This window comes from Ostrinia nubilalis, chromosome 2, assembly GCF_963855985.1.
Source record: "Ostrinia nubilalis chromosome 2, ilOstNubi1.1, whole genome shotgun sequence".
NCBI classification, from domain to species: domain Eukaryota; kingdom Metazoa; phylum Arthropoda; class Insecta; order Lepidoptera; family Crambidae; genus Ostrinia; species Ostrinia nubilalis.
The window spans coordinates 10,781,386-10,808,943 of NC_087089.1; the positions used below are offsets into that span (position 1 = coordinate 10,781,386).

A 27,558-nucleotide genomic window follows, 5' to 3' on the forward strand; every position below is an offset into this window, starting at 1 on the left:
TTCTACAGATCAAGACTTGCCAAACAACATGATACATCAAGTGGCGATCAAGTCGTTGCCGCAGGAGTGGCTCTGGTGCGAGACTTGGTGTGATGATAGCTCCAAGAAATATGCGAAGACCATTGATTTGGTAAGTGTCCCGAAGGTTATACTTGAAACAATTCTTCATTAAAGAAATCTTGTATGCGATTTTGTCCTCGTAGATAAATTAACTGTCTATAGTTATTCTAATGTATAAGTTTAATGAAACTCTACCGATATTGCTGTCTGTCACCCTTGTATCACTTTTCGTTGTGTGTTTGTGTTATCAGTAGCTTTACCGTGAGTTCACATTTAACGTACTCGCTAAATAAAAATCGCTAAATAGCGCGTAAAAAAATCTATGAGGACTAATTTTTCTGCATAACCCGAAGGTAAACTGGATGAGAATGCCTTATGGCATTAAATTCGCCCGATGTTAAATTTTTTGCATTAAAGTACAAATAATAATAATAATAATAAAGTAACCGCTGGGGGTGCTGTACCATCTGTCATAGATTTTCTTACGCTGTCGCTAGCGAGTGCGAATAACATAAACTTAAGAAGTTATTTATTCATATTCTCCCATCATCTTATCAGTGCTTATTTGTTTCCCCCTCAGTGCAACAACCCGCAGACGAAGGAAGCAAAACTGTCGGCGGCGATGCGCATCGTGCCCGAGTGGCGCGAGTACGACGCCGAGCTCAAGGCGCTGCAGGCGCGCGTGCGCCGCGGCCTCTACCAGGCCGCCGACACCGAACAGGTAACACACTTATTTAAGCAGGGTACTCATCTAGCCGTGTAGCATGTAATGTATCAGATACTGTATCAAGTGAGTACATAGGCACGAGCCCGCTGCAAGTAGCTCACGCGTGGTTCGCAGGGAGATCGTAGCGACCCGCCGAGTAAAGCGGTATCACTGCGAGCACAAAGGCGGCTCGCAGTAGGATTCAGGAGCTCGCAGCCAGATACGCGATGACCGTGGACGAGCCGTACTCACTTGAAGGTTGGTTACGCTACATGCTACGTTAAGTGCTACATGGCAGGTGAGCCTTACATCGGCGTCGTTTCAGCCACATGGCGTCCACTGACCCCGCAACCTTCACCAGATTGTCGGTCCACCTAGTGGGGGCCTGCCCACACTACGTCTTCCGGCCCGTGGTCGCCAGTCGAAACTTTTCTGCCCCATCGGCCATCAGCTCTGCAAGCTATGTGCCCCTACTTCATTACATACCTAAACCTTTTCTACAACCCGGTCGAGTTAATTGAGCACCTCGTTGGAATGCGACTCCCTCGCACTCACCTAGAGTTGTAAGAAGAAACTCGAGTCTTTTAGTCTTCACTTCGAGACTTGAGTCTATTTTCAAAACTAGGACTCGTTAGTCACACACATGAGTCCGAGTCCTTTGAGTCTTCGGAGTCCTTTCGAGTCTTTTAATTTCTTAGAGTTCTTTTTATTAACTTTAAACTACACTAATTACTAACTTTTTACAAAAGACTCAAAATTCTGTAGGACTTGAGCTCCAAGTTTTATTTATCATATCTTGAGTCTTCAAAAATAGCTCAAGTTATTAAATAACACTCCTAGACTCGAGTTTACAACACTCCACTCAACCCGCACACCTCCCCACGTTCGCCCCGTTCGTACCAGAGTTGTGCGCAGTTAACTCGACCGGGTTGTCAGTAAGAACCGACTCTAGAAAATCGGCTTTAACTTAAAATATCGCATTAAAAACGGTTCACCGTAGACAGCGTACAGATACAAATCTTTGCTTGTGTTGATGGCCTTGTTATGAATATTAAGTTTTGTAAGGTATTCACATAAAAGTAATGTGACACAATATATTGTTTAAAGTGGGTATCCACATTTCTGTTTGTCCAGTGCTCTCGCCAGTCGAATAATAAACGCAGTATAGAACGCACGACGGGTCTTTTATTTATCAGTGGCGAACGAGGACGGTAAAAAAATATGGCGGTTAAGTTCGGTGAATTTAACATGGACACAGGAAACTGGACTTCATATTGTGAACGATTAGAAATGCATTTTGTGGCGAATGGCATCGCGGCGGGAAATAGATTGCCGACATTAATATCCATTATTGGTGAATCGGCATACGAATTGAAGGTGAATTTGTGTAGTCCGAGAAAACCGTTCGAAATGAAATATGATGACGTAGTGAAGCTTATGTCGGAACATTTGCAGCCAAAGACATCTATACTGGCTGCGAGATATGTGTTTAGGCAGCGATTTCAACATAACGGTGAGACAATCACTCAATACGTGGCTGAGTTGAAACGATTGTCACGGTCGTGCGACTTCAAGGACAGACTAGACGAAAACCTAAGGGACCAGTTCGTGTGTGGGCTACGTAATGATACTATACGACAGAGACTTTTCGCAGAAGAAAATTTGGATTGGGCAAATGCAAATAAATTAGCCAATATTATCGAGTCAGCGGCCCGGGATGCATCGGTAGTGGATACGGCGGAGGTAACTACCTACAACAGCGCGGGAGACCGCTTTACAGCGACGTCAGCAGCGCGGGGACGGCGTTCCAGCATAGCCGGCTCGAATGAAACAGAGGACGTACATCGGCTTTTTAGTGAGATGGACCGTATGAAAGTGACGGGGTGCTTCGCCTGTGGCGTCGGAGGACATTACTGGAACGAATGCCGCTATCGTACTTTTGAGTGCAGTCGGTGCAGAAAAATAGGCCATCTGAGAAGAGTATGTCCACTTGGAAAGAAACCTCAGGACGGAAACAAGGTTCGAGGGGGGCCGGTGCGTGGTGGCATGCGCGGTGGCGGAGCGGCGAGCGCAAGCGGGCGCGGGCGGCGCGGCGCCGGGTGGCGGTGGCGGTGCGCGCGCGCACTACGTGCAGGAGGACGACGAGGGCCAGGAGGGCCAGCACGGCGAGCAACAGGAGGAGGAGGAGCCCATGTACTTAATGTCACTTGGGAACTACAAGCCGGTAAACATTAAAATTTGTGTACAAAATAAATTAATTAATATGGAAGTAGACACAGGTTCGGCATTATCATGTATTAGCGATAAAGAATATAGACAAAATTTCACTAATTTCACGTTAAAAGAATGTAATTTAACTTTAAAATTTTACAATGGTTTAAAAGCGAAACCCCTAGGGGTTTTTGAAGTGAATGTTACCTACGGCAAAGTAACAAAATTATTAGATCTTTATGTAATTCAGAACGGCGCAACAAATTTATTAGGTCGCCAGTGGTTAGCAGAGTTAAACATACCTATACCAAAAATATCAATTTCCACCGAAACAACTTTTAATAACGTTGAAAATGTAGATAGTGATAAAATAATAAAGGATATATTTTGTAGGTACAAGGAGCTATTTAATGAAGAGCTAGGGAAGTTCTCCGGTGGGCGGGCCCGGCTCCGCGTAGGCGCGGGCGCGCGGCCCGTGTTCTGCCGCGCGCGCCCGCTGCCGTACGCGCTGCGCGAGCGCGTGGACGCCGAGCTGGACGCCATGCTGCGCGCCGGCATCATCGAGCCCGTCGACCACTCCGACTGGGCCACGCCACTGGTGATTGTGCATAAGCCTGATGGATCGCTTCGTTTATGCGCCGATTATAAGGTCACATTGAATCAAGCCCTGCTCGTTGACAAATTTCCTGTTCCAAAGATAGAGGATGTATTTTCTAAAATTAGCGGTAGTCAATATTTTTCGAAATTAGATTTATCGCAAGCTTACAACCAGGTGCTTTTAGATGATGAGTCAACTCAGTTAACTGTGATAAATACACATCGAGGACTTTTTAAATATAACAGATTAGTCTATGGTCTAGCTTCCAGTCCGGGAATTTTTCAAAGATTGATGAATGAATTGTTAAAAAACGTACCTAATGTTAGCTATTTTTTAGACGATATTTTAATCAGTACACCTACCCTTGAGCAAAATATTAAAACGGTAAATATTGTTTTAGAAATTTTGCAAAAATATGGTTTAAAAATTAAAAAGCAAAAATGTTCTTTTTTTTTCAAATGAGGTGAAATATTTAGTGTTTGTGATAGATAAAGTGGGAATAAGGGTAGATCCAGAGAAAATAAAACCAATAACATCAATGACACCCCCAAATAATGTCAGTGAGTTAAGATCATTTATAGGAATGATCAATTTTTATGGGAAATTTATTAAAAACTTGAGTGAACAGCTAGCCCCTTTGTATAGTTTATTAAAAAAACACTCTAGATGGACTTGGGGTCCAAGTCAGCAAAGGGCATTCAATAAGGTTAAAGAATTGCTAAAAGGGGCGCAAGTGCTTGCATATTATGACATAAACAGGCCGCTGGTGCTGACGTGCGACGCGAGCCCGCACGGGCTGGGCGCGGTGCTGGCGCAGCGGGACGCGGCCGGCGCCGAGCGCGTCATAGCCTACGCTTCGCGCGCGCTCACGCCGCCAGAAATCAATTATAGCCAGATACATAAAGAAGCTTTAGCCATAATCTTTTCGGTAAAAAAATTTCACCAGTATTTATATGGTCGCCATTTTACATTAAAAACTGACCATAAACCATTAGTAAGTATATTCGGACCGGGGGCAGGAATACCAAATATGACAGCCAGTCGTTTACAACGCTGGGCACTAATATTATCAGCCTACAATTTTACGATAGAATACATAAAGTCGGACGACAACACGGCTGATGCATTATCTCGATTGATATCTACATATAAGGATAACTCAGGTAAAAACGAAGAGTATCCAGAGCAAACTTACCTTCATTTTGCATCTGAAGCCCTTTTACTTGATTATAATATTATTCGTAAGGAAACACAAAAAGATCATATTCTAAGTAGGGTGTTAAGCTATATTCGTGATGGTTGGCCACATGAAGTCGATATAAAGGAATTAAAACCGTATTACAATCGTAGGTCGGAATTATATTGCGAATTAGACTGCATTATGTGGGGTCACCGGGTGGTCATACCGGAAAGTTGTCAAAATAAAGTATTGCGCGAACTTCACGATTCTCACATGGGGGTGGTAAAAACTAAGAGCTTGGCTAGGAGTTATGTGTGGTGGCCGGGAGTGGACGAGGCAGTGGAGGCGCGGTGCCGCGCGTGCGAGGTGTGCGCGGCGCTGGCGAGCGCCCCGGGCGCACGAGCCGCGCGCGTGGCCGTGGCCGCCGCGGCCTTGGTCACGAATCCACGTTGATTTTCTGGGACCTATTCATGGCGTTAAGTACTTAGTCATAATAGATTCGACCACCAAGTGGATAGAGATTTTTAAAATGACAACCACTACCGCAAAAATGGTTATAAATAAATTTAGAGAAGTATTTGCACGTTTTGGCCTGCCTAAACAAATAATCAGCGATAACGGTCCACCTTTCTCGAGTGATGAAATGAATGATTTTTATAAATGTAACGGTATAGAATCAATATTTACAGCCCCATATCATCCTGCTTCAAATGGTGCGGCAGAAAATGCAGTAAAGATTTGTAAAAGGGTTATTAAGAAAGCTTTGGTCCAACAAGTAGATGTAGATATAGCTTTGAATAGGTTCTTATTGATCTATAGAAATACCAGTCACAGTACCACGGGAGAAAGTCCCGCTCAACTTCTTTTCGGACGTTCATTGCGAACTAGACTTGATTGTATAAAACCAGATCGGGAAAAGAAAATTGATAATTTACAACGAAAGCAAGGAAGTATGGCTGGTGGTAGGTTACGTTCGTTTGAGGAAGGGAAAGACGTGTGGTATAGAAATTTTGGAACAGGAACTAGGTGGGAAAAGGGTATAGTTGTAAAAAAGTTAGGTGACACCGATTACCACATACGTTCGTTAGATGGGCAAATCGTACATCGTCATGTTGACCAATTAAAAAGGCGTGAGCTAAAGATAGATTCAACTCAAGAGCGAATGGGCGAGCAATTATCAGGGAAAACAGTGGCTGGGGCTAGATCGGAGGGTTCGGGGCTCGATGGTTTCGGCGCGGAAGAACCGCGGCCTCTCACGAGCTCAGTGTGCGTCGCCGTGCCCGCCGCGGCTGCCCCCGCCGGCGATGGCGGTGCCGCCGCGGACGCGGGTGGCGCGGGGGCGCGCGCGGGCCCGCGGGAGGCGGCGCCGGCGAGCCCGGGACCGCCACACCGGGAATGTAGGATACGTAGACCACCAGTTCGATATGGTTTTGAAATTGATTAGTTAGTATCATTCTTATCTTTGCGGTGTAGGTTAACCACACGATCAGTAAAAAAAATAATAATTTAGTATTTGTCTAATTTGTGTAAAATTGATTTGTTATTTGTAGTAAGTAACTTAGATATAAGTGAATAAATACATTTTGTTTATAATGTATCGAAAATACGTCCTACCTACCTAGCTAGTATAATATAATATACTTAGATAATATTTTTGTGTATGTATCTTTAAATAAGGGTGGAGATGTTATGAATATTAAGTTTTGTAAGGTATTCACATAAAAGTAATGTGACACAATATATTGTTTAAAGTGGGTATCCACATTTCTGTTTGTCCAGTGCTCTCGCCAGTCGAATAATAAACGCAGTATAGAACGCACGACGGGTCTTTTATTTATCAGGCCTCAACTTGAGAAAGGGTTTTATTAAAGGGTATTTTTTGTTTGCAGGAACTTGATAGCGGCCATGATGAAGAAACTGCACCCAGTGATAGTCAACCAAGTAAGTAAAAAAAATTAATAGTAGAAGTTTGGTCGCCAGTATATCAAAATACATTTTTTTTTTGTTCAAATGAAGTTCAAAACATACTGGTGACTTTACATTTTTCAGTTCTTATTTATCAAAAAAGGGACGTGCATAACATGATAATATTTGTTCCAGAAAAAGATCACGAGGAGCATACCGAGTTATGATGAACTAAAGTGATGATATTACAATTTTAGTTTTAAAGGTTATTCCAATTTTTGTTGAATGATTCTAAGTGTCAATGGTTGAGTGTGCTCAATTTTCGTTAAACAAGTGTAATGTAATGGTAATTGTTCGCGAATATCTCGAATCTATAGTAGATTGAAACAGATTCGCGATATGTGTTACACAAATAATATACGATCGGTAGGTTCAAAAACATTGCGTGTAACGGTTGAGGTGGCACGATTTTTTACAAATTAGTCAAATTCTATATAATAAATATTACATTACAGATCACATTTCCGTATTTCTAACCACACTCAAGTCCCCACATGTCATATCTACAATCTGCACTGTTATTTTGCAAAAGGAAAAAGTGCCGCTAGGTGCCTTCCTGTTAGCGATGATACATACTCGTACATGGCTGACAAAGTATTCCATTCAATGCAGTACACAGCGCATACTTTAGTGTGTTTAACGCATTTATGTATAACCAAATTTTACCCACCCTTAGCCTTATTATTCCAGTAAATTCTAATTTGTTCTTAAGAATGTTGTGATTAAATATTAGCTTCACAATTTTCTTGCTAGTACACTAAACAAAATCTACCAGTGTTCGTTCGTTTTAGATAAATAATGTTCACTGCTGGACACACCAGTGTAGTCTCGAAAAACTTTTCGTAACGTCGTTTACTTCACTTTTAAAATGTTTTCATGCCATCTTTAACAAATAGTGAATAAGCTAAGAGAAAAATGATGTGATTTAGTAGCTAGTAAGCAATGTTGATTCTTACGGTACTGTTTAAAATCTAGACACACTGAATTTATTTTTTTATTTAAAATTTTAAAAACTTTGATACATATTCCCCGATGTATCTTTATAATCGTATGTGATCTCTCACTTCTGTAGTACATTCTTATTATATCAAATAAAGTTATTAAAATAAACTTCAATATTATTGAACAAATTGTAACTTGTAGAAATAATATTCGGAAAACACATTTTGATTGTTCCAAAAAAGTTTTATAACTGCATTGCAATGCCATTTTTGTACTAGGCCTTCGAGGCGGTTTTCCTGTAAATAAATAACATACAATATTTTTTGGTTTTTTAATTAAACTGCTAATTCTAAGTACCAATTTTATTTACAATAATGAAAGTTTTAATAAATTACTTCTTACATGTTTTTTTATTAATCTTTCATAACATTGAAACTGGTTTTCTATAATACTAATAAACATTACATTTACGTTAAGTCGGACCAAATGAATAAGCTAATTAGTCCAGTCATTATAGTAAGTTCACCTCGGAATTCGAGATACCCAGCTGTAAGTCTGTAAATACGTGTATATTGACACCCTAAAAGTTGTCTCAAAACCTACATATGGTAGGGTGTAAGCAACTATTAAATTTCAAGGTCAACGGTCACAAAAATCGGTTTTTTGCGCTTTTTTTAGAAATATCTCATTTCCTATGGGTTTTTTGCTATTTGTATTTATTATCAATATTGTAGAATACTAAATTCTCTACAAATTTTGTTTAAAAATTTTTTTTATACGGTGAACCGTTTTCGAGATAGAGGGCGGAGAGCGCGCGGTCACTGCATCACTTCCAGGTCAACTTAAGCGGTTTAGATTTTTCATACAAAAGGATTTTCCCGCTAATTCCCGTGGGAATTTCGGGAATTCCTTGTTGTAACTAAGCTTTAAGTTTACTAAGGCCAAATTTCAAGCGTCTAACTTCCGTTAAGCGTTTAGATTTTTCTTACAAAAGGATTTTCCCGCTAATTCCTGTTCCCGTGGGAATTCCTAAGTATACTATAACCTGCCCAGGAGTATGAAGAATAATTGTACCAAGTTTCGTTAAAATCCGTCTAGTAGTTTTTGTTTCTATAAGGAACATACAGACGGACAGACAGACAGACAAAAATTTTACTGATTGCATTTTTGGCATCAGTATCGATCACTAATCACCCCCTGATAGGTATTTTGAAAATATATTTCATGTACAGAATTGACCTCTACAGATTTATTATAAGTACTAGCGGCCGCCCTCTATCTCGAAAACGGTTCACCGTATAAAAAATTTTTTTGAACAAAATTTGTAGAGAATTTTGTATTCTACAATATTGATAATAAATACAAATAGCAAAAAACCCATAGGAAATGAGATATTTCCAAAAAAAGCGCAAAAAACCGATTTTTGTGACCTTTGACCTTAAAATTTAATAGTTGCTTACACCCTACCATATGTAGGTTTTGAGACAACTTTTAGGGTGTCAATATACAAGTATTTACAGACTTACAGCTGGGTATCTCGAATTCCGAGATTCTTACCTAATTTAAGCTTAAATGACTGGACTAAATAGGTTTTAATACGTACACAAGTCACAAGATTAAATTATCTTCAAGTTCAGTATTTTTCATGAATGCTTATGGTATGTATGAGAAATGCGAATGTCTTTTACATTTAACATAAAGTTTACTTCGAAAAACCGTTTATCCAAAAAAGTTAAGCGTGTATCCTACACATTAAAACATTTCTGACTTTTCAAAGTTAACATTATTAACATAAATTAAGTAATTAGGAGAAACGCAATTTTCACAAAATTTTGTGATTGTTGGAATTATTTTATAATTTAACTTCAACTTATTTCATTGTTCCAACTTAAAAAAGAAATATTGCAAATATTTACATACTGAAAGCAGAGTTTTTGTCAGACATCAAAACTTATTCTATTTGTGCGAAGCCATATTTATAGCGCCTATAGTGCCGAACTAACATAAACTTAATTATAACCGTTTATTGTCGTGATAATAGTTATGAAATCGATTACATTTAAAGTATTACGTTTCCGATATGTTTAAAATTAACAGTCTTCAAATAAATAGAAACAAATAAATAGGCAGACTAAAAAGACTGCAAGAGAAAGATGTTAAATAGTTATGTATCATTATAAGTTTTCTAAAACTCCTAATACTACTACATCTATTACTCACTTATTTTATGTACCTAATTATATTTATTTGAATGATTTATACATGGCAATGATAAATAAATTAAAATGACTAGTTGTCATAGCTATAAAAATATTATTTTGGTGTAAATAGTCTTTGGTCACAAATCTGTTAGCTTTTAGAAAAGTAATCGAATGAAACAGTTTCAATTATACCGCACGAAAATGTAGCAAAAATTACCAAAGTAATACAAGTACAAGAAAGTTAGTCATCAACGGTTAGTGTAATAATTTATTTACCTACTCACTCATATATTTATATCATGTAGGTTGCATGAATTTAAATGAGATTAAAATTGATATTATTAGCTTCGTTTTATTATAACAAGACCAATAAAGACATATTCTAGTTCTAATATTTCTCTAAGTATTGACACAGATCTACACAAAGATCTTTAACATCATATTTTGACCGGTTAGGTCTCGGAGGACATAATGGACCGACTTTATTATACTTAGTGGTATCGGCAGAGCTGTTATGCATAGTCATTATTTCCTGTTGATTTTAATAGTGTTATCCCCTGTTGTGCGATTAGTTCAGTCTCTCAATCTGTATGTCGGTTGTTTGTTATTTGTTGTTATTATTGTTATTCATTGTTCTGCTACTGGTTGTTCAATTAGGCATAACTAGCTGGTAGTCAACGCGGCAGTAGTTGTTCCTAGGTGGTCAGGCAGCAAAGCTGTTAATAGCGGTTGTCGATTTTCGTTAAGTGCTATTTTGCAACAAAGGGTCTAGTCTTTTGTGCTGTCGATTATGTTGGAGTTTTAGTTCAGTTGCAGTAGTGTTACTCGGTGGTGAGGCGGCGGAGCTGGCAGTCGACGCGGCAGCACCAGTGGTAGCGTTGTGGCATCTTATAGTTTGTAATAAGTAGGTATAGTCTGATCTCCAGTTGACAATACAACAATGGTGTTGTTCTGCAAGTGGTTGTTACAGTCTGATATTATTGTTCGAATGGCAGATTAATTGCAGTAGTGTTCCTCGGTGGTGAGGCGGCAAAGCTGGCAGTCGACGCGGCAGCACCAGTGGTAGCGGCAGTGGCAGCGCTCCAGGCGGGACGAGCGCACGGCGCGCCGCCCGCGCCCGCAGCACAGCCGCCCGCAGCCGCCCGGCGCGCTGCCCAGGCTCGCGTTGCATTGTCTAACAATAGTTGTGTTATTTCAGGGAATTGACTTTAGAATTGTGAACTCTTATTGAGAACTACCCAGTAGGCCTAGGATGCGCGTCGCGATATGCGTTTATCACGCCATTTTATCAATTTTACGCGATAAGCCCATACATTTTTCGTCTAAAATCATCGATAAGATTTTATCACGGCTCGCATCCTAGCCCGGCTGGAATCGATAAGTAGTTCTACAATATAAAAACCAGGGTTTGAAAATATCCGATATTTATGATATTTTCGAACCCTGATAAAAACAACATCGCCGACTTCATTTATAAGATTCGTGACGACTAATGATTGGTAGCTACAATTCGACTATCTCTCGTTCTTGTCATCCATACACCATCGTTGCATCAAAGAGGGAGGCGTCCTATGGTATATTTGATTTGACCAAAAAAAATAATAAGATACCTTCCATGCGTTTTAAGGGAGTCGGCGGCAGTATCGGTCTCGCAGCAGCCTGGACGACTCGACGAAAACAAATGACTAACCCCATTTATGTGTTTAACGTCTTTAATATACCTCCCATGGGTTCCAAGAGAGCCGGCTGCAACATCGGGCTCGCAGTAATCAGGGCTGGGGTCACATATCTAAGCTTGGGCTTGGTTCGGCGCGGGGTATGGCGGCGCGGGCGCAGCGGGCCGGCACGCGCAGCGTCGGCAGCCAAGGCGGCGCCCACGCGGCGACACGTCGTATCTCGTGCATTTAGATAGCATGCCCGTTGACAGCCCCTGACGTATCTCAGCCGGGGCGACTTGACAAAAACAAATGATTAACGCACCTTCCGTGAGTTCCAAGGGAGCCGGCTGCAACATCAGGCTCGCAGTAATCAGGGCTGGGCGTGACGTATTGCAGCTTGGGCTTGGCTTGGCGCGGAGTATGGCGGCGCAGACGCAGCGGGCCGACGCTTTGAAAACAAATGACTAACGCACTTTCCGTGAGTTCCACGGGAGCCGGCTGCAGCATCGGGCTCACAGTAATCAGGGCTGGGCGTGATGTATCTCAGCTTGGGCTTGGCTCGGCGCGGGGTATGGCGGCCCGTCGCAGCTGGCCGGTGCTTTAAAAACAAATGATTAACGCACCTTCCGTGAGTTCCAAGGGAGCCGGCTGCAACATCAGGCTCGCAGTAATCAGGGCTGGGCGTCACATATCTGAGCTTGGGCTTGGCCCGGCGCGGAGTATGGCGGCGCGGGCGCAGCGGGCCGGCGCGCGCTGCGTCGGCAGCCAAGGCGGCGCCCACGCGGCGACACGTCGTATCTCGTGCATTTAGATAGCATGCCCGTTGACAGCCCCTGACGTATCTCAGCCGGGGCGACTCGACAAAAACAAATGAATAACGCACCTTCCATGAGTTCCAAGGGAGCCGGCTGCCGCATCGGGCTCGCAGTAATCCGGGCTGGGCGTCACGTATCGCAGCTTGGGCTTGGCTCGGCGCGGAGTATGGCAGCGCGGGCGCAGCGGGCCGGCGCGCGCGGCATCAGCTGCCCATTGACACCGCCTGACGTATCTCAGCCGGGACTTGACAAAAACAAATGACTAACGCACTTTCCGTGAGTTCCACGGGAGCCGGCTGCAGCATCGGGCTCACAGTAATCAGGGCTGGGCGTGATGTATCTCAGCTTGGGCTTGGCTCGGCGCGGGGTATGGCGGCCCGTCGCAGCTGGCCGGTGCTTTAAAAACAAATGATTAACGCACCTTCCGTGAGTTCCAAGGGAGCCGGCTGCAACATCAGGCTCGCAGTAATCAGGGCTGGGCGTCACATATCTGAGCTTGGGCTTGGCCCGGCGTGGAGTATGACGGCGCGGGCGCAGCGGGCCGGCGCGCGCGGCATCAGCTGCTAGGGCGGCGCCCACGCGGCCGAGTGGCGGTAGGGAGCGCCAACACGTGCGGACAGAGCACGAGCCTGATACCCCGTGACACGTGCATTTGGTGCGCATGCCCGTTGACACCGCCTGATGTGAAGATGTTTCGGTAAGTTGTATTTAAACTATGTTACTGATAATGTAGCTATGGTGAGGTAATACGAAGTTCTAAATTGAATTCCAAAAGGCTGTTCAAACTGAGAACACTATACCTCTGGTAGCGATTGTGACATGAGTCACAGACGCTCCTGGCTGCAGTTTATGTTATAATAATATGAATGAACAAAACACCATTGCAAGGTTGCAGTTTCCACGAGTATGTTAAGAGGTCAAAATTCGGCTTATAGATTCTGTAAGACTTATAAGCATCATAGTAGAGTTACAGTTTCCAAGAAAAAACGTTGTCCAAGTTCTAAAATAAACGCGAAAATAAACTAACACAATGCCCTAAATATCTCTGTACCCTCAAAGAAATTGCGGTACCTTTCTGCCGAAGCGTGCGTTGAGCAAGTTAGCGGAGGCGATGAGCGGGCGCAGGCGCTCGAGGCGCGTGCGCAGGTCCACCTGCGGGTCGAAGCGCGGGTCGTCGGCCGCCATGCGGTACTCGATGTTGCGGTAGCGGGAGCCTCTGTCTTCGTACTCGTATCTGAACGCAATAACACACACTTTTGCTTATAGTATATCTTGCACATAATATAAGCACAAGTCTTATTCTCGTTAACCCCTTCTGCTAAGCTTTTGAAGGGGTTACACTAAATAATAGAATACTTGAATTAGGAGTGGTTTCACCACAAGAGTCCAGCAGCGGACGACGATCGAACTATCGACCTTCAAATGGGCAGTTCGGTGATAACACTGCTGTGCTATTATCGCCTCAAAACATTCAAACTTTTATATAATAAATAAATAAATAAAATATAAACTAAATAATACAATACTTGAATTAGGAGTGGTTTCACCTCAAAAGTCCAGCAACGGATAACGATCGAAATATCGACCTTCGAATCGGCAGTTAGGTGATATAACACTGTGTGCTGTTGCGCCTCAAAACATTCAAACTTTTATGTTACTTGTAATCAATATTCATAGCCACGATAGCCGAACGGTGAAGGGGTCGGAGTGGCCGACTCGAGATCCGAGGAACGCGGGTTCGAATCCCACCGCCGCTCGACTATTGTGGTGAGCCCACTCGTAACACAAGCTCATTTAGTTTAACACGAGGGGCTAATGGGACTATTAGTAATTTGTGCAATACAAATTGCTAATAATCTTTATAAAAAAAATCTATGAGTTTATTATAGTTGTAAGACTTGCGTTATTGCTGAAAATTCTATGAATATCTTCTTTGATAAAAAATCCAACAGTTTTCCAATTGATCTACTATTATTATTTACCTTGATCTTGATCTGAACCGTTTCCGTGTCGGCCTGCCCCGTCGAGGGGACCTCGGCAGCCGTTTGCGCCCTTTCCTCCCTTTTCTCCCAGGCCGCGGCGCTGCGGTGAAGTTAGCAGGCGCCGGCTGGTCATCCACTAGGATCACCACGGGAGGCGATGTAGTGATTTCTGGGGTCGTTGTCGGTGTCGTTTCGATTGTCGTAATCTCGAGGTCGAAAAAGTCTTCTATCTTGCCATCTCGGACGTCTATCTCGTGCGCATCCAGGAATTGTTTTGCGAATCTATAAAATGCTTGTACTATTGAATTTATTTCGTTTAAAGTTACATACTTCTTTCATTTGAAGGCTATTACTAAATAAAACAAAGATTAGATCAAGTTTTCCTTTGTTACCAAAACCAAAAACGTTTTTGGAAAACAATATTTTTTCATTTCAAAACACAACTTGTTATCTTGAACTGTATCTGCTTACTTACATATATTCTAACCATAAAGTTAATAATATTCCTTTCGCTAGGTATATTTATTAACTTTATGATTCCAACTGAAAAAAAAACCCACCTCTCAGCCCACTGAAAATTGTCACCGCATCCGCCCCACTTGAATCGCGCGTGCGGTTCGGGCGCTTGCGCCTGGCGCGGGGGGCGAGGCGGTGCACGCGGCGGCGCGGCGCACGAACATGCTGGGAGCGCGCCGGCTGCGCACGCTCGTGCTACCGACCACACCAGTGTCGCTGCTGACATCGCGTATACGTACGCCTGCTCGCGGGTGCCTGGAACATTTCACTTAGTTGAACGGGACTCGACACCTTTTATGGCTGCAACTTCTGTGTTGTAGGATCTACAGCTTGACTGCCAATAAAAACCCAACCAGTAAAGGCCAAGCTTGTCTCGAGGGTATGTATTTAGATTAGAAGAATTAAATATTAAATAGAAGAACAAGAAATAATTTCATCGTGCGCCTGGCGCGGGGGTCCCCCGTCCACCACAGCCAAGGTCTGGGTGCCGGCAGCGCACGCGCGTGCTACTGACCACACCAGCGTCGCTGCTGACATCGCGTATACGTACGCCTGCTCGCGGGTGCCTGGAACATTTCACTTAGTTGAACGGGACTCTTGCCACCTTTTATGGCTGATAGTTCTGTGCTGCAGGATCTACAGCTTGACTGCCAATAAAAACCCAACCAGTAAAAGCCAAGCTTGTCTCGAGGGTAAGTATTTAGATTAGAAGAATTAAATATTAAATAGAAGAACAAGAAATAATTTCATCGTGCGCCTGGCGCGGAGGGCCCCCGTCCACCACGGCTACGAGGGCTGGGTGCGGCAGCGCACGCGCGTGCTACTGACCACACCAGCGTCACTGCTGACATCGCGTATACATACGCCTGCTCGCGGGTGCCTGGAACAATCCAGTTATTTGAAGAATGGGACTATTGCTACCTTTTGTTCTCATTGTTGCAACTCCTTTGTAACCAGGATCTACATTTCCCACTTCTCGCTGCTGCAAACAGCCAGGATCTACACCTTGACTCCCAATACAAACCCAACCAGTGAAGGCAAGTTTGTCTCGAGGCAAGGTTAAACTGTCTTTTGAACAGCGAAATTAATTAGAAGAAAATAGAATAGTTTGCTCGTGCATCTGGTGCAGGGAGCGCGTGCTGCTACCGCACCACACTAGCGTTTCCGCAGCCATCGCTTATACGTACCTCTGCTCGCGGGTGCATGGAACATTCCACTTGGTTGAAGAACTCGACTATTCCCACCTCTTGTTCTCACTGCTGCAACTCCTGTCTTCACCAGGATTCACAATAAAAACCTAACCACTGAAGGCCAAGTTTGTCCCGGGGGAAAGTTGAACTTCAGTTGAAAAGCCATCATCAGGTCATTTAGTCTCTACTGCAGTAACAAGACTCTCTAGTTTACAAGATTCCACAGGCAAATGGAGTAATATTTAACCAGAATTGATCTACAATAGCTGTCGTAAGAAAGCCTGACAGTAGGGTACCACGCTACTTTTCCCGAAGTTTAACAGGTGGCAGGAACCGTGGAAGTGCCGCTAGAAGACAATATTCGCCAGTAGATGTCAAAAGACTGAAAACGACGACAAATAACGACCACTCGGTTATTTAGAATGAAATCTAGAGTCTATGTGCAAAGCAGACTGGTGAAATAAAGTAGATTATGATAACACTGGCCTACAGCCATTTTGGTGCCGGGGATTTAAGACCTGATTTTAAGTATGTCTTACATGGCGATATCGAAAATGTAATCAGTTTTTCTCTATCAGCTCTAGTTCCCGAGATAAGTGAAAAACAATTTTCACAATAAATATTTATTTTTATTAGCATTAAACATCAAGAAATTGTCTTTTGAGTGATTTTTTCGAATGAAACTTACTTGGGCAATCTCGCATGATTCCCCAACAGTAGTCGACCATCATTTAAGTGTCCCATCTTCCTTGGTATCTACTCTCCATTGTTTTTATATCTTGGTGAAAACGTTTTCCTTGTTCTTCGCTTATTTCTCCTAAATTTTGTTGGAGTGGATCTGGGTTACTGTTGAGATAGTTTAATTTTATACCCATATAACAGCTTAAATCTTTGAATTGAACTAGCACATCCTATACTACTCTACATAGTTTTCAGCCTTATGCTTTCCGAGGAAATTTTGTAGAACTGGTACAAAAGATATCCACGCAAGCCGTTCCACATAATTCATAGAAATCTCAAATTTAGTGGTGTCTTTTATTAATAGACTTATTTGAAGTCCATCAAAACTACCTTCTTTTAGTTTTTCAGTACTTAAACCACGAAAATTCTGTGAAATTAACTGCAAAAATTGACTATTTTTGCCATATCATACGCACTCCAAGCTTCAAAAACTTACGTGTGCCTTTCTCCCATCGTCGCAGATGTTCAACGCATATTTTACATACAATATGAAGCAGCTACACTTAATTTTTGTGCCGAATTTCGATACCAAAGTGAGCAAAATACAAACGATTTTCCGTGTTTTTAATGGTTTGACGCTGATCTTTCAATAGTATTCACCACAAACTTATCAAAATTAATCAGGATCGTTAACACAACATCTGGACGTACTAGCCATATTAAAATAGTAACATAAAGTTTATCGATATTAATGTAATAATGACTATTTGCTAACAAGGCGGGAAAAAAATTAAAATGAGGGTAGTCGACAAACTAGAGCTGATGAGTTTAAATGAAGTATGTGAATATATTGTCCATTACCCATTTCATCGACCGCATAAACAAAAAGAGCTGCACCAAAAAAAAATTTTTTTTTTGCAGGCCTGTGTAATTTACCAACTGTGGAAATGAAGTTTTACAGAAAATGATGAATTCATTGAATTATTTTCAACTGAAGCCCATGAATATTCAAAAGAAGATCGCTATCTATAATTGCGAATAATCTAATCGAGTGATCATGATAGAGCCCGCACGCGTCCTTAGCCCGCAGCACAATGGCAGCTTATCACGCGGCGAGTATCCCGCGTGAGTGCACCGCTCGGTTATCGCGCGCCCCCCGCAGCCTCCGACCCGCCGCCCTCACGCTTGATTCATGCGTGTAATTAAATCTTTTGTCCGTCTCGCTTAGCTCAACCCTCACCGCTGATCGCATTGTAACTCCACTCTAGCGAAGCCTCCAAGATTTAACAGACCAAAGATAAACTTTTCCGAAGAAAACTTTCACCGTATCAATAAGGATTTGCCAATTGATTTATGTTTTCTATTTCAACTCGGAAAGTCGTTACTTCTTTTTGTTTACGGGTCTTAGTTCAGTAACGAGTTCCAGTTCTGCGACTCGTTAAAACTAATAAATATCAGGTTCTATGCGGATTGCTAAACTAAGCTATTGCGACCGAAATAACCGGTGAACTTGTTTTTACATGCAACCCTCTTCTTTACCTTCTTAACATAATTGCACGGATTTTCCCTGTGAATCGTCTTCATTTGAATAACATAGCAGTTTTATGGCAGCACTTTATGTGCTTATAGGCACATGCAATAACTTTTCCTTGTTACCATGCTATTCTATTTTCCTACTTTCTGCAAAAGTGGAGTAAATGTTTCGAAAAGTTCGCCTAGATGGAATTTATAGAGCAATGAAAATGATATTGCTACTTACTTACCTATTATGATTTTCAGACCACACGTAGCAATATTTTATTCTATATTTTTAGGATCGTAAAAACGATCGATGGAAATTATTTAGGTACAACTTTTTCGTGACCCTAAGTAATAATAAAAGTGATTATTCCCAACCAACGAATGAAAAAAGAAAAGTTTCAGTAAACGAATTACTAATTGCCGAACTTATTTTAAAACTGAAATTTTGATTATAAAGCAGATGTTTGTGAAGCATGCAACTAGTTTTTGTAGGTAGTATTAAATTTTATGGGGACTTAATGAAAAGTTATTCTCCGTTCATTGCCGCGGCAACCGCAGACGTTATTAGCTTCGCAAAACTTTTAATTAAAATGTATCAAGTCGGGAGCACTCGAAAGATTCCTAACGGTTTTGTTTGTAGCCGACAACGTTCCGTGTCAATTAATTTCCTAAAGTGGGTAGACGGTCGGCGAAGTGGTGACCAAAAACAATGGTCCGTATTTTGCAGTCGGCATCCGGCCGGTGCCTGCCGGCTACACAATGTCGCGACGACGCTAAAGCTAGAAAAACTTCCCCATTGTTTGTCGTCTTTCTATTCCTAACTTTTTAGTAGTTGTTTTTCACTGTCGCCGTTGAGACACTGATTGTGTGCGAGTGATGCGAAAAGAAAGATAATAACTACTACTAGGCCAGTAGAATTAAACACAAAAATTGATTAAATCGGAAATAATTCATACAAAAGATTTTTTTGCTTTAATGGCTTCATTGGTTGCCCATTAAGACTCTCCTAAGTTTTCGACTTCGACGGAGTTGTGCTTAAGTGGTGGGGGCCCCCGAAAGGGGCGTTTTTTCGGTTTTCCGGTTATACCGCGTAAAGGACTTACCCTATCGAAAAGTGGTCTTCATGACGGTTAAAGGGCACTTAATCTTGCATTGAATAAGACCAAATTCATATGATTTGGACAAACCGTTCTCGCGCTAAAGTTCGGCAAAGTAGAAAATATACGTATAATTAATGACCCTCTCCACGTCCAATGGCTTGTTACCCACATGCTTCCAAGCCTTGTAAAGTGTCGCCTTAACCAGTGTAACCCTAACAAGGCTCACGAGTTTGATTCGCTTATCCTTGTTCGTCCCAGCCGTTCCTTAACTGCGGTTGCTGCACCTCATCCTGGCACTCTCCTGAACGACTCTGTGTTACCTAATGTGGCTGCCCCTCTTCCTTGTACCCTCCTGTACGATTTCATTGCTTAGCCATATGCCTGGTCCAAGGTTCGACGCCACAAAATCAACTTCGTACGAGTGAAAATAGTTTAAATACTATTTCCCGTGCTTGCAACATTTTTCTTTACTGCTTCGCCTCTATTAGTCGTAGAGTGATTGTATATATCCTATAGCCTTCCTCAATGTATGAGCTATTCAACACAAAAATAATGATTTCAATCAAACTAGTAATTCTTAAGATTAGCGCGTTCAAACAAACAAACAAAAAACTCTTCAGCGTTTTAATATGAACTTGTTGTTGTTGATTTTTGGCGTCGAACCTTAGACCAGGCATACGGCTAGGCAACGTAGTCATGCAGGAGGATACAAGGAAGAGGGGCAGCCACAGTAGGTAGCACAGAGTCGTTCAGGTGAGTGCCAGGAAGAGGTGCAGCAACCGCAGTTAAGGAACGGCTGGGACGAACAAGGATAGGCGCATCAAGCTCGTAAGCCTTGATAGGGTTACACTGGTTGAGGTGGCCCTTTTCAAGACTTGGAAGCCTGTGGGTAACAAACCATTGGACATGGAGAGGGTCATTAATTATACGTATATTTTCTACTTTGCCGAACTTTAGCGCGAGAACGGTTTGTCCAAAACATATGAATTTGGTCTTATTCAATGCAGGATTAAGTGCCCTTCAACCGTCATGAAGACCACTTTTTGATAGGGTAAGTCCTTTACGCGGTATAACCGGAAAACCGAAAAAATGCCCCTTTCGGGGGCCCCCACCACTTAAGCACAACTCCGTCGAAGTCGAAAACTTAGGAGAGTCTTAATGGGCAACCAATGAAGCCATTAAAACAATAAAATCTTTTGTAGGAATAATTTCCGATTTAAAAGCTAATTCTACTGGACTATACTTGTCTACTTATAAAACGAGCTCTACTAAACTATTTGCAAAGAAAAGCTTTTTTCGCGGTTATGTATTCCTGTTGATCTTTATAAAAATCATTCCTCCGATTTCCCATTAAATACTTTTTGTTTGCTTGGCTGGAAAATGGGGGAAAATATGATTGGTTTACATCGCAACAGCCTAGAAAGATATCTTACGAAACAAAGTTTGTCACAAACCCTGAATGAGGTCTAGGCCAAAAGTTCTTTGTGCCAATGCAGTTAAGTAAACTGTTGATAATATATTGGAATCTTTTGATATTATTAGAAGCGAGGATCAATAAGTGGCACCCAGGAACGTCACGGGCGTCACGGCATGCTCTGAGCAGCCTTCGTGCCGTCTGAAGTTGGGTATCGTCGCGTGACTTCTTGCGTTATTTAATCATTTTCCTTCTTGCTCGTCCCTAGTCTCTAGCCTTGCCATTAACGTTACTTTGACGCCTTTTATACAGGGTGTTAGGTTAGGTTAGGTTAGGCTAGTGTCGGCTCATATATACCCATTTACCTAACAGCCTGTATAGTTTCAAAAAATATTACCGTGCTATAAATAAAATTTTATGAGTCTTAAACAATATTCAAATTAAGAAATTACGGCGACGGGCAGACGGAAATGGAGAAATTGTAGCTTTTTAACAGTTCCGATCTCTCATGCAAAACGTTAAAAACGGCGTGAATCTATTTGGTAATTCGGTCAGAAACAAAGGAGTAATTTAAAAATTAATTGCCCGCGAAGCAATAAATATACCGTGGACGTGACATGTAAATAAAAAGAGCGCTCGGTGCGGAACGGCGAGCGCGGAGCCCGCTGAAAGGGCCGCCGTCACGGCACCCGCGCCCGCACAATGCCCTCGCTGATTTAAAAGACTCGACAAACTTGGCTTCCCTTATCTTTCATTATTGTCGGAACTCCTAGTCGTTCTAGACAGCAAGACAGCCGGGAATCCATTAGGACAATGTGACGTACAAAGTAAATTAAATGTAGATAGATTCTACGATGCAGTTGACCGTGGCGTTGCTGCAGACTTAACGGCGCCTGAACATGTGAATGTAAATTTTGTCATATACGTTTACCTTTTTGAGCTTACGAAAGTACGCAGGTTAGACACGTTCCTATAAAAGGAAGAAAAAAAGTTACCTGTGAGTAAATCAGGCGTAAACTTTGGCGCCAGCTCTATGGAGGAGCAGTTCCACCGCTCGCCAGCGTGCGCGGCGAGGCAGGCGCTGCGTGCGAGGCGCGCCGCGGCCGCCACGTGCGCCATGGCCGCGGGCTGGCGCCGGCACGCGTGCGCCTGGCCCTCCCATAGTGCGCCGCTGCTACGCGCCTCCACGCAATCCTCCTCGGTCCAGTTGCCCACACTCTCGTGCAACGCTCTGCGACAGGAGACAACGCTTGGGCGATACTCACACACTCATCTTTTAAGTACTTACTCCATAAAATTCTTGCAAAATAATACGCAACACAATTTGTAGCATACTTTTAATTTATAAATAAGTAAATGAATACACATGGCAGTGCTGTTATTTTTATAATAAGTACAATGCGTGCTCGCTATTATAATAACAGGATACTAAGAAGATTATTTAGGTGTCTTTGGTCTATAATCTGACGCCGCTGAGTGTGATCCTTCGTAGCGCCGCCCGGAGTCGATACGTTGCCCGCGTTGAAAAGCTTCGCACATTTCGAATAGGTAGTTGGGGAGGAATTCGCCCGTCTCGCCATCTCTACGGCGCAACAAACGGTACGCATCACGTAACGTGGGCTTTGGTGCCAACCGCAGCTCTAGCTCCACTGTAGACGGGAAGTGGGCTGCTAGCGAGTAGACGATTTCTAAATCCGATGGCGGCGGATTCAAGTGTCTGTAGTTAGAGACCTTGTGCAAAAAGTATTCAGACATGCTCATTCGTGCATTGGTTTCGTCGTACTTTCCAAGTTTCATATCGTAAAGCACAGACTTTTGTCTATCTGGCCCCCAAAATTCTTGCTCGAAAGCGCTATAAAATCCTTCAACATCTTTAAATTCGTGTCTGAAGCAACGGGCCCACATCAGCGGCACTCCATCAAGACACGATATTATGAACGGAAGCTGCTTGTCCTGGGACATATTTAATTCAGAGATGTAATATTTTATGCTTTCTATGAAATCCATGGGATGAGTGTCACCAGTATCATCAAAGTTTGGTCGTTTATTCAAAGAAGCGACGATCCAGTCACCGAATTCTTCAGCTGATAATTGTAGAGTAGGTTTGTTAGTAGTGTCGCTTTTTTCGTCGTCGATTTCCTCGATTTTCGGGCGATCTTCTCTAGATGTAGATGGTCTTTCAAATGGACCATCTGCTTTCCCTAAGTTTGGAAGGGACACATGACTCCGCAGCCTGGACGAAGGCATGTCCCGGAAAACATCCTCTTGACTAGAGAAGCGGACACCAAAGCCGAGCGTCGTGGGTTTGTACATACTGCCGTACAACACTGAGTGTTCTTTTTTTGGAATGTTTTCTTCCGGTATCTTCTCTTTGGTAACTGAAGATGATATTTTGTCCACCATTTCTGAGAGGTTTGTTACGGAAGACTTGATTTGACGCAAGTCAACGAACAGACTCATTTTATGATGCCGGGTCTCCTCATTATTGTCAACGAAGATCTTTTAATGTTGTACGTGGTGCTGTAACAAAATATTATCCTGTATTAAAATGTACAAATATTTACTTAGCTATTATTGAGCTAGGTGACTAGGTACTTACAAAGGTGGATTAATTGGTGTAGAAGCTGTGTAAATCGAACTTAGCATAATTTCAGACAGACTTTTATTCGAAGTTCAATGTCAGTGGTGTTATTTCACTAAGCCACTGCCTTTTTGGTGTTCAATTTTCGCGATAAAAATAAATTATAAAGACTTCTAAAATGTATTCTAGTTGTCTCTGAGGTCACTGTTTAGCTTTCACCAACCTATCCTATCATTTACCTATTGCTTGAAGTGACCTACATACAAAACTAGGAAAAGCTCGTTATTAAGAAAAAGCTCGTGTGATTTTTGACAATTAGTGCAAAATTATCATTCAAATGTATCTAATGTGCAATTTTTTACTGTGTGTTTATAAAATCGTGTGCATTAAAAAACAATATCGTGTCAAAAGTTGCGACAACTAAGTGCAGGGTGCGTGCGTAGCGGTTCCGTAGCTGGGAGAGCTTACGTGCGGCGGCGGCGGGCGGGCAAGTGGTACTACCCGCGCCAAGGGATGCCTCGCGCACTTGCCGCTTTTTATATAAACTTTACGTTACGATAACTGGGTTATCGTAGACGGAATATTAAATTCCATTGACGTTTCGCCGTGCTGCCAAGGACACGTGTTACCGATGCCTGTTGTCAGGGGCGCTTTGTCCCAATCTTGGTAGCCCGCCCAAATATTGCGTAACGTTCGTTTTAATACGATTTACTTACATGAATGATATTACACTCGTCGTCAAATAAATCGCACCTCCCGCGACAAGCACTTTTAAACGTATGCATCCCCACTTCCCACCAATATTGGCACTACTTAAAAGCCTAGTTCTTAACTTGATTTCATTATAGGAATGATTTTTACCCCAAAAATGTGTCTTTAGAAGGATCCAGAGTCCCTTCTTCAAAAAATAGGTAGTTACGCTTGAGCCAACTTTTATGGCTATAAAACTGTTAAGTTGGGATTAATCGCTATCCATCGGTTAAAGAGGACACGTGAGATCATTATTTGGTTTTATTACCATAAAAATTGGTCTAATTGATCCCAGAGGTGAGCCCAAAGTGAGGTCTTTTTTCAAGTCACATTTATGGTATATGTTAATCATTTATTAAGAAATTGAATGTATTTTTCTTTAAGGATATTTATTGGGCTTTCAAATAACACCAATATTGTTGGGGTACCATGATTGTGTCAGAAGAAAATCTTTAAAGTTCGCGTCGCGGAAGGTGCGATTTATTTGATGTTGAGTATAGATTACTGGTTATTAATAGTTGAAACTAGTTACAAGCAGTAAGTTAAGTTGTAACTGTGAACTGGCTTACTGAAATTTAAACTGTAACTTTTGCAACTAAAGGTCTTCATATGAATCACGTAGCAAATTATGCTTATGTAGTAAGCTCCCGGCGATCACTCATTATTTATGCATAGGGCTTTCTGCACTGTGCGTTGTAGTAGAGAATCGATTTTAAAATTTTCAGACTTACCTGTTAATTATCCGGGCACTGGGCGTCGCGTATGCATAGACGGCTACGGCACTATATTATTAAAGTGACCCTTTATTTATAATGCATTTGTATACTCGTAATTCAGTTCAGTGTTTTGAAGCACTTTCTAATACTACGAATAAATACATTTGAAATTAATGTTCGTGAAAATTGGTTGGTACATCATGAAAAACAACATTTGAAATCGTGGAATCGCCTTTACGCATAATGAAACTCTTAATAATAAATATGTGGGTTACCGCTAACCTATTTCCGTTGTAATAAAAAACAACGGGGTAACAAAATGTCGAACACTGCCGGGTTGGCATGAATAATTGCCTTGTTCGCATGGAAAGCCGATCTGTGTAATGCTATGGGGGATTCAGGCGCACGCGACGTCACTGTTGTGAACGTCAGGACGCCGATGGGAGCCGTGCTTTGATAGTCGATAGCTTCGCATGCGAACATTACAACCGCGGGCCCGAGCTTTGGCGGGTAGCCGATCTACACAACTATGTACGTAATAGCAATGACTCCGGACTACGAGTCACGGTGCTACGGGCACAAAGCTTCCGTAGCCATGTCTCTATTATAGTTAATTCATGTGGAATGCGATTGTGCTGTTCTCTGCCCGGTGCCGGGGGCATTATCGCATTCGTCACGCCGCGCACGTGTACGTTGGATCTAATAAAATAATTCCCGTATCGAATTTTACGCGTCTATCTCGATCTAGTAAACAAAGAATCGCAAAGAGGGGTGGGGAATTCGCTTTGTCATAACTGGTCGTGAACACAAAAGATCCGAGCTTTTTCATAGCACACGCTTTGTATTTTACGTATGTAGATAATTTTAAAATGATCCGCCAAGTTACAAAGTACAAGCTATTGTGACCAGAGAAGGGTCAAATGCAATCGTCAAAGTACACGGTTTTTATGGGTAGCAGACAAAGAAAACCCCATTTTAAAATAACGCGTCCATACGTTCATTTTCTTTATAATTTAAAAGCTGTTTTAAATGAGATAATCGTATTTCAAAAATAACGCGCGATACATAATGTCGGCAAAAATTTCCATCCGCAAAATGAATTCTAAATAGCTGGCTGTGTCCGATAGCCGTGAAAATTCGTTTTAAAAGCGCTTCTAAACCTCAGCAAAAACGTGTTTCGGGGAGCATTACAGCTGACGCGCCTGCAACGGCGGCTGATTCCGCTTTAATGATGATTAAATGCAGTATGATTGTCGCACCCGCGCCGCGCCGGGCCCGATACATATTGCGACTTTAAAGGAAACACACCGGTTCGAACGTGACTTCGGCGTAGCGATTTACCAGTCAGAGGTTGATTGATCTTCAGTTAAACGCTACGTCGTTAGTTGGGGATTTGCTGTAAACCGAGACTTGTAACATACGAACAGCGGGCGGGTAGATACTTGATGATCAGAGGAGATTACCTATGACCCATTGTACACGTGTATGTTTGTACATATAGTAAACCTGACAGGTTAAAAACATGTGAGAATTGCGAAGAGAAATATTGGCGATAGAATTTCTATCCAATGTGGTAACGATGGCTTACACTACAACCCCGAGTAGGTAAGTACCTAAAAACTTTAAGCAACTGACATCATAGCTCATGAACAAGTTACCAGAAACAATTACCGAAATCGGCGCGGCGGTTTACGTGTTTGAACTTTGAAGCACTGAAAGCCTGAATTCTTTTTACTTGGTTAAAGAAGAGAGGTTTTTTTTTCACAAATACTTCACTGAAAAACCCCTATAAAGAATCTGAAAGCTAGCATTTTTTCAAATAACGTATATAGTTGTAATAATACAGGAAATGTGAAAGGCGACGAAAACATTCCCGCATTTTATTACGTCAAAACATTGTGTTAGTGAATTTCTCTGACCCATACTGTAACTGTCGGAACATTTAGGAATGTCGAGTCATTTCCGAGCCCTCATCGTCGTGTTATTTTTCTCTGCGACAAGTTTGATTGTGTATATGAGCGAAAGAAATCTCGATTTGTAACAATCAGACGCAGGGGCAGGCCGCCGCCCGCGTCGCAGCACGCCGCCACGCCTCATCAAGCACGGGACAATGATACCCTAATTATGACCCATTCGACACAGGCACATACACAGTATAACTAATCGTGGTTATTAATCAAGATTAAAGCTTTTAATTTAACGTGACGGCTTTTTAACTTACCGAAAGACCTGTATAAACACGTTCCAATTGTTACGGACAAAAAAGACTTGAAAGAAATGAGGAATTCAAAGTTAAAACCTCGGTAGGTACCCTGCAACAAAAGAACCGCGAACTCTACACAGTCCTTAAAATCTTACAAAACTTAAGCCTAAACGATACACAACAGAATGCAAAATTGTTTTAGGTAATCCTAATTTTTAGTCTTCAAATAAAGATTTACAGTGCTCACACTTATCTAGCTGTCTACATTTACGTAAATACTCTACGTAGAGCACGAGGACGTTGCCAAATCGCGCGATAAACAAAAGGCTTCCCATCGCTGAGTGTGCTGTCTGTACCTAGCTACATTACAGTTCCAAAACTGTGCAATATACTGCGTAAAAGTTAGACAAGAAGTTATCGTAATAGCTATAACTTTTTGTATCTCATAACACGAGTAACTGCCTCCTACGCGGGGGCAACTACTTCATCACTACAGCCGTTTTTGTCAATACCCACTAAACGGGTGGTATGGTATCTATTCGTTGTTTCTTTACATGATTAATTATTA

The 27,558-nt window shown here is 42.1% G+C and overlaps 3 protein-coding genes across 3 annotated transcripts in view; 1 reads left to right on the forward strand and 2 right to left on the reverse strand.

Annotated features, from left to right (window-relative positions):
* Positions 1–7,983, forward strand: part of LOC135078620 (UDP-glucose:glycoprotein glucosyltransferase) — a 24,479-nt gene extending 16,496 nt beyond the window's left edge. The window contains exons 26-29 of the mRNA XM_063973150.1: positions 9–130; positions 641–781; positions 6,645–6,696; positions 6,856–7,983. Of these exons, the coding sequence (XP_063829220.1) occupies positions 9–130; positions 641–781; positions 6,645–6,696; positions 6,856–6,887 (347 nt within the window). The 3' untranslated portion in view covers positions 6,888–7,983. The remainder of the gene's footprint in view (positions 1–8; positions 131–640; positions 782–6,644; positions 6,697–6,855) is intronic.
* On the reverse strand, positions 7,600–21,859 carry LOC135083128 (protein Wnt-11-like). The gene is made up of 6 exons (XM_063977887.1): positions 21,736–21,859; positions 14,879–15,089; positions 14,319–14,600; positions 13,408–13,570; positions 12,758–13,014; positions 7,600–11,037 (listed from the first exon to the last, which is right to left on the reverse strand). The coding sequence occupies exons 1-6, from the start codon at positions 21,857–21,859 to the stop codon at positions 10,860–10,862; spliced, it is 1,215 nt and encodes a 404-aa protein (XP_063833957.1). The 3' UTR covers positions 7,600–10,859.
* A 313-nt stretch (positions 21,860–22,172) lies between these two features.
* On the reverse strand, positions 22,173–23,819 carry LOC135086561 (uncharacterized). Its single transcript, XM_063981317.1, has 2 exons — positions 23,790–23,819; positions 22,173–23,260 (listed from the first exon to the last, which is right to left on the reverse strand). Exon 2 carries the CDS (start codon positions 23,198–23,200, stop codon positions 22,178–22,180), a length of 1,023 nt encoding a protein of 340 aa, XP_063837387.1. The 5' UTR covers positions 23,201–23,260; positions 23,790–23,819; the 3' UTR covers positions 22,173–22,177.
* Between the last annotated feature and the right edge of the window lie 3,739 nt (positions 23,820–27,558).